At 65.0% G+C, this 6,863-nt stretch overlaps 3 protein-coding genes across 3 annotated transcripts; 1 reads left to right on the forward strand and 2 right to left on the reverse strand.

Moving 5' to 3' along the window:
- Nucleotides 1-395: 395 nt before the first annotated feature.
- On the reverse strand, nt 396-1,062 carry PFL1_00616 (uncharacterized protein; the record flags this gene model as incomplete). The annotated part of the gene is made up of 2 exons (XM_007878109.1): nt 396-842; nt 946-1,062. The coding sequence occupies 2 exons, from the start codon at nt 1,060-1,062 to the stop codon at nt 396-398; spliced, it is 564 nt and encodes a 187-aa protein (XP_007876300.1).
- A 310-nt stretch (nt 1,063-1,372) lies between these two features.
- Nucleotides 1,373-4,796, forward strand: PFL1_00617 (uncharacterized protein; the record flags this gene model as incomplete). Its single annotated transcript, XM_007878110.1, has 3 exons — nt 1,373-3,809; nt 3,906-4,304; nt 4,495-4,796. The coding sequence occupies 3 exons, from the start codon at nt 1,373-1,375 to the stop codon at nt 4,794-4,796; spliced, it is 3,138 nt and encodes a 1,045-aa protein (XP_007876301.1).
- Nucleotides 4,797-5,006: 210 nt separating this feature from the next.
- PFL1_00618 (uncharacterized protein) lies at nt 5,007-6,599 on the reverse strand (the record flags this gene model as incomplete). The annotated part of the gene is made up of 1 exon (XM_007878111.1): nt 5,007-6,599. One exon carries the CDS (start codon nt 6,597-6,599, stop codon nt 5,007-5,009), a length of 1,593 nt encoding a protein of 530 aa, XP_007876302.1.
- Between the last annotated feature and the right edge of the window lie 264 nt (nt 6,600-6,863).

Raw genomic sequence — 6,863 nt, forward strand, 5'->3', positions numbered from 1 at the left:
CTTCCCGCACCTCTGCCATGGCGCGTGGTCCGCCGACCCAAGGACGCGAGGTCGCCTGTTGCTGCCCAAGCCTCACTCGCGCCACCCAGCATCGGCGCAGCGGTCGACGGCAAGGCCGTCGGGTGGGCCGTCCAGTCCCAGCATTGCCGCCAACGCCGTGTCGCTGTACAGCTCCACGCGAATGACGTCGCTGCCGAGGTCGAGGTACCACCATCTTCATCAATGTTCGCATCGCTTCCCTGCCACTTAACGCCCGCCACTTTGCAAGATAGATTGTTTCTCTCGTTCTAACGTAGTGTGTCCAGATCGTGTACCAGGCGTTTCTTGTGTTGCAGAGTGGATAGAGGTATATGTTGCCGCCGGCAAAGGCGGCCCGGTGCGCCTGGCTCGAAGGCCTAGGATGATTTCTCAGTCTCACTACTTGGCGCCGCCGTCGCCTCTGCCTGTTCCTCCCCGATCTTGTTCACCTCTTGCTGCTCCTTTGCCTCCGCCTTGACGCCGATGAAGTCAAGCTTGTCGTTGAAGCCGCACGTTTTCAGATCCCTCCACGTCTCTTCTGGCTCATTGTCGCTCTGAAGGTGGAACATTTCGCAGAAGCCGCGGAAGGTGAGGTTGCCGTCGTCGTCGGTGTCGAGGTACTCTTGGATCTCTTCCTTCGCCTCCTCCGGGAAGGTTGATCCGTTGGTGGCCATGGCGAAGTCATCGAGATCCGAGGCGGTCAGCGTGTCGTCCTTGGACGGTCGTGGGAGTGAGGTCGAGGGTTGGTGCGCGTCGAGGGTGGGGTTTGCCTTGCGGTAGCTGCTCGAGAAGCGGGCAAAGATGCGGAGCAGGGCGGCTTCGAGCTGCGGCAGCCGGGGAAAAAGGGACAAATGGGAGAGGTCAGCATTGGGCGATGACGCAGAGCGAAGGAACCGGCTTGGGGAGCGGAGGGAGGGCTGAGCCTACCTTGTCGCTGATGTCGCCCTCGTCGTTGATGAGGAGCGCCTTGAGCTTGTCGTTGGCCTCTCGCTCCTCTGCCGAAACCGGAGCGGGCATCGAGATCTGTTCCTCTGTGTCTGACATGGTGCGTGTGAGGTCGTTGAGCGGGCGAGGGTCGAGGTGGTCGGGATGCAGAGTGTCGGAGGGGGGCTGGCAGGTGGACCCCAAGGAAGAAAGCTCCAGGGGGCCGAGGCTGGCCCCCGGGTTGTCCGACTTCCGAAGTCGAAATTTTTCGCGGCGGCTGCAGGCGGCTGGCTGGCCTGCCTGGCCCTGCTGGCTCTGGCCCTGGCCCTGTTGGGTTCTTCCTGCTGGCCTCCTTCTCCACTCCAGCCCCACCACCATCTCCTCTCTCAAGCCTTTCCCCCTGGCGTCGTTGCCGTCGCTTCCAAGCACCATGGCACCCACAAAGAAGGCTCCAAAGCCAAAGCGGCCCGTTCAGAAGAACACGCGGAATGGCAAGCCAAACAAGTCCAAGAAAGCAGCCGCCGCCTCTTCCGCTGCGACCACCGCCACCGCCTCTCCCAAAAAGGCAATGAGATACGTCCCGCATTCTTCCCTGGCATGGTCTACGGTGCACGTACCCACCGAGGCCTTCTCGGGCGGAGCGGGAACCACCGATTCGACCTTCTTCCACGGCTTCAGCTTCGACGACGACGACTTCATGGGCCTCCAGGAGATCGAGGACGTCGACGTCGAGTTCGAAAAGACAAAGGACGGCGGCAAGACGATCAAGTTCAAGGCCGCCGAGTACAGCATCAAGGGCAAGGGAGGAAAGGGCAAGAAGAAGGCGCTGGTCGAAGAGCAGGCCGAGGCCGGTGAGGCTGGACAGAGCGAGGATGAAGAGGATGAGGATCTCAGGCAGGCTCCGCCGGCCGCCAAGCAGAGTGGCAAGCGCAAGAGGACAGAAGCAGCGCAAGACGTGGACGACTACATCTCGCCGTTCGCGGCAGAGGAGGATGCCATTGCTGCCTCGGCATCCGAGGATCAGGCTGGCAACCAAGACGAGGAGGACGGGGAGGCCGATTTCGACGACGACGATCCCATCGATGGCGAGGAGGCGGACCTCACGCCCGACGAAGAAGACGAGGACGATGTCATCGACGAGGAAGCCGACGAGGAGCTCGAGGACGACGACCTTGCAGTCGCCTTCAGCAAGGCGCAGTCTGCAGGCCTGGCGCTCGACGGCGAGGGCGACGATGACGAGGGCGACGATGGCAACTTTGATGAGTCGCTCCTGCCCGGCTGGTCGGCGCTCCCTCTCCACTCTGAGCTCAAGCGAGCGCTCTACAACATGAAGTTCGAAAAGCCGACAGAGATCCAAGCCCGCTCGCTGCCGCCCGCACTCGGCCTTCAGGGCGCCGAGAGCGATGTCTCTTCCGATGAGGAGGGAGACAGCGATGCCGACGACAGCGAGGTCGCCACGGTTGGCAACAAGAAGGACGTGGTGGGAATCTCGCAGACCGGCAGCGGTAAGACGCTTGCCTACGGGCTGCCCATCCTGCAGTGGCTCTACCACAACGCTCCGGGCAGCGTACCGATGCCATCGATCGCCGACGAAGCTCAGGACGACGACGACGACGACAGTCTGCCACCACCGCTCGGGGCGCTCATCATCACTCCGACGCGAGAACTCGCGCTGCAGGTGGCGACGCACCTGTCGGACGTCATCAGGGCGAGCTGTCGCTCCTCGCCCTCCGACGAGACCGTGTCGAAGCGGAAGCTCTCGCAGCGCCCGCATATTGCCGTCATCTGCGGAGGCATGTCGGAGCAGAAGCAGAAGCGCATGCTCGAGGGACGCAGCCGCAGCAGCGGCGGTGCCGACATCATTGTCGCCACGCCAGGTCGGCTGTGGGAGATGGCGAGGCTTGATGACCGCCTTGCGGGGCGCATCAAGCGGACCCGGTTCCTCGTGCTTGACGAGGCGGACCGCATGGTCGAGGTGGGCCACTTCGCCGAAATGGAGCACATCCTCAAGCTCGTCTCGCGCGACTCCGTCGAGGCGCCCGAGGATGACGCTGCGGGCTCGGACGACGGCGAAGACGATGGAGGCGACGGTCTCGAGCCCCTTACGGTCGGCGTGCGCCCGTCGGACAACATGCAAACCTTTGTCTTCTCGGCCACGCTCAGCAAGGCGCTGCAGAAGAACCTGCAGAAGCGGAAGCGGATCTCGCCCAAGGACTTCAAGAAGCGTCGCGGCAAGAAGGCCAACGCGGCAGAGGCCACCACGCTCGACGACCTGATGGAGCGCATCGACTTCCGCGACGAGCGGCCGACGGTGGTCGACCTGACGGGCGGGCAGGGCCTGCCAGAGGGCCTGATGGAGACCAAGGTCGAGTGCCTGCACACGGACAAGGACCTCTACCTCTACTACTTCCTGCTGCGGTACCCGGGCCGGACGCTGGTGTTTGTCAACTCGATCGACGGCATCCGCCGCCTCCAGCCGATCCTGGCCAACCTGCGCATCAACGTCTTTCCTCTGCACAGCCAGCTGCAGCAGAAGCAGCGGCTCAAGAACCTCGACCGCTTCCGCGCCACGCAGCTCTCGCGCGCCAAGACGGCGGGCGAGAAGATTGCGGCCGCCTCGCACGACTCGACGAACGGCAGCCTCGGCGGATCGAGCTCAGTGCTCCTCGCCACCGACGTAGCGGCGCGTGGTCTCGACATCCCCGCCGTCGACCACGTTGTGCACTACCAGTTGCCTCGCAGCGCCGACTCGTACGTCCACCGAAGCGGACGTACCGCTCGTGCGGGCGGTACCGGCGTGGCATTGGCGCTCATCGAGCCTAAGGAGAAGAAGCTGTGGAGCAGTCTGTGCCGGACGCTGAGCAGGAGTGAGTATTGGGGCGGCCCGTGTGGATCGAGAACTTTGCGCCCATAGACGCTAACACGTTTCCCTCGTTGCGCCCTGCGATTCTGTCGGTCGCCAGGACAAGACACGCTTGCGCTGCCCATCATCTACTCTCTGCTGCCGGCGCTCAAGCACCGCCTTGCGCTGTCGCGCGAGCTCGACCAAAAGCGGCACAAGACGAGCAAGGCGTCGCACGAAGACAGCTGGCTCCGCTCGCTCGCGTCGGAAGCCGAGCTCGATTTCCACAACGGCGACTCGGACTCGGATGGCGAGACGCCCGGTGGCAGCGGCGGGGGCGGCGGCAAGGGGCGGAAGGCCAAGATCTACTCTGCGCAGGTGCGCGACCTCGAGGCGCAGCTCGAGGTGGCGTTGCGGCAACCCCTCAAGCAGCGGGGGACCAGCAGGAAGTACATCACCACCGTCGATCTGGGTGGTACGGGCAAGGGGAGCTTGGCGAGCCAGCTGGTCGGTGATGCGCGTAAGTGTCTCGACGCTGCTTGCGGTTGGGGGGGGGGGGGGGGGGGGGGACGCTTGCTTGGCATTACGTTCCTCGTTCCTCCCCCCACTCCGTGCGCTCGCGTCGTACCGCCAAGAGAGCATGTGCACTGACCCCGCCACGTAATCATTCCGACCTTCTTCCTTTCCATCGACGTGCGCACCGTCAACAGATCACGAAACCGTCCTGGGTCTCGACCAGAGCAGCGCGTCCAAGGACCTTTCCGCCCTCTCTTCCCGCCAACCCTCGGCGACCGCTGCAGCGTCACGCAAGCAGAAGAAGCAGAAAAAGGAAAAGGCGACGAACGCTGCACAGCCCCGTGCGCGCGTCCCCTCTGCGGTCCCCGTCGCCTCTTCGGCCGTCGCGGCGGCTCCTGCGTCCGCCAAGAAGCCGACGACGTCCATCAAGCAGAAGCGCCGCGCAAAGGAGATGGCCAGGCAGGTGCTCAAGATGAAGCGCGCCGGCAAACAGTAAGCGCGGGTCCTGTCCGTCCGTCCTTTCTGTCCTCCCTCTCGCCGCTGGATGGGATTGTGGTGATGCATAGTGCAATGCAAGAGGAAGAAGGGAGCAACGAATTGTCTATCGTTATTACAGAAAGCACAGGGAGCGCGGGTAAGCCGGAAAGTGCGTGTATGAGAGAGAGAAGAGGGGAAGGGGCCATAGCGGGTCTAAATGAAGGCCGGGTCAGAATGCGAGCATCGACGCGACGCGGGGTGCGGTGCGGATGCCGGAAAAGGGGAGAAAGGAAGGGTCGGGCACGACGGTGCTAGCGCCGCTGCTGGTGCTGGGGCGAGAGTGGGTGTGGTGGTGGTGCGACGACGACGAGGGGTGGTACCAGCCCACCGCGTCGGTCGAAGCGCCCTGAGCGTGGGCGGCGAAGGGGTTGGCATCGCCGCCGTTGTGGCAGAGGACCGAGTGGGTGCGCTGATCGCCGTACGACGTCGAGGGGCGCGCCGCCTCCTCAACCCTGGCGCGCTTGGCGGGATGAGGGGTGGGCGAATCTCCAAACCCCGCCGCCTGACCGTGAGCGTGAGCGTGGTAGTGGTGCGGGTGCGGGTGGTGGTGTCGGTAGTCGGAAGACGGATGGTCCAGCATGGTGTCGACCGAGTGCGATCCCGAGGGCGAGGCGAGGACGCCGTAGGCCGAGTTGGGCCACGACGTGGCTTCCAGGTGGTTGCCTCGCTGCAGCGGCGATGCCGCGATCGACGAGGACGACGACGAGGCGGCGTAGGGTGCGGGCGACATGGTGGCCGCCGTGTCGGACAGGGCGCGGGCGCCCGGAGCGCTCGAGGGCATCGACGCGTCGCAGCGTCCCACCGGGTCCCACGCCGCCACGTTGGCGCCACCGTGCGCGGCAGCCGTCGCCGTCGCCGTCGCCGTCGCGCTGTGGCCGGGCGTCTGGAGGAAGACGAGGGCAGGGTCAAAGTTTGAGTCCGGGATGGCAGTCATCGATGCGCCGTGACCAATCGACGTGGCATCCGACGGGGCCACGGTGAGCTGGGGCGGAAAGAGGGGCGCGGCGGTCGTGACATCAATGCTGGGGTAGGGCTTGAGGCCGCCGTCGACGTCGGTGGCGGCGCTGTCAAAGCTCGACGAGTGGGCGTCGGGGCTCGACTGGAGGCCGAGCTGGAAGCGCGTCTCGTTTGCAAAGGCCTTTGCCTCGGAGACGCGTCGGTGCTTTGCCTGGATGCTCTGGCTGTCGGTCCAGCGCGGCGTGCTGCGAGAGGCTGCGACCGAGGCCGACGACGACGACGATGATGCCGACGCGGCGGTGAAGGCGGCCGTGTACGACTGAGGACCTCCTGCGTTGAGGCTGGCCTCGACCACCTGGTGGATCCGGGCGGCCTCTGCGGCGTCGATGTAGCTGAGCTGCTGCTGCTGTTGCTGGTGGTGCTGCTGCTGGTCGTTGGAGGAGGGCAGGTAGGGCAGGTCCTTTCCTACGCGAGCCAGCTTGGCCGAGGCGGCGGCGGCCAGGCCGACCTCGGCGAGGAGCTGGTGGAGACGGCGATTCTCGCTCGCCAGGGCCTCGGCCTGCTCGGACTGGAGGGGGGGCGACATCGACGACGACGACGACGAAGATGGCCCGCCGCGAATCGAGTTGGCCTCGTCAACCTGTCGGTACAGGTCGTGGTTCTGCACGCGCAGCTGGCGCACGCACGACTCGAGCGCCGCCACGGTGCCCTCGAGGCTCTTGATGTATTGCTTGCGCCGCGCGCGCAGGTCGGCCTGGGCCTGGGCGTTGCGCGAGCGCTGGCGCGAGCTCGTGTCTTCCGACATGCTTGAGCCTCGCATCATGGCGTACTGTTGTGCTCGACTGAGGCTGGTGCGGATAGGGATATGAAGTAGAGAAGGTGGCGGGCGGCGGTTGCTCGGGAGGGGAGGCGCAGAAAGCGGGGAGGTGGCCTGGCTGCAGAGCTGGCTGGGTGGGTCGAATCCGTTGGGAGGAGGGTGAAGTGGGGGCGATTGTCGGGACGTAGATGGCGGTCAACCAGGCTGGTGGGGAGCTCGACCTTATGTATCGTTTGGTCTACGCCGGTCAAG

This window comes from Pseudozyma flocculosa (genome assembly GCF_000417875.1).
Source record: "Pseudozyma flocculosa PF-1 unplaced genomic scaffold scaffold00001, whole genome shotgun sequence".
NCBI lineage: Eukaryota > Fungi > Basidiomycota > Ustilaginomycetes > Ustilaginales > Ustilaginaceae > Pseudozyma > Pseudozyma flocculosa.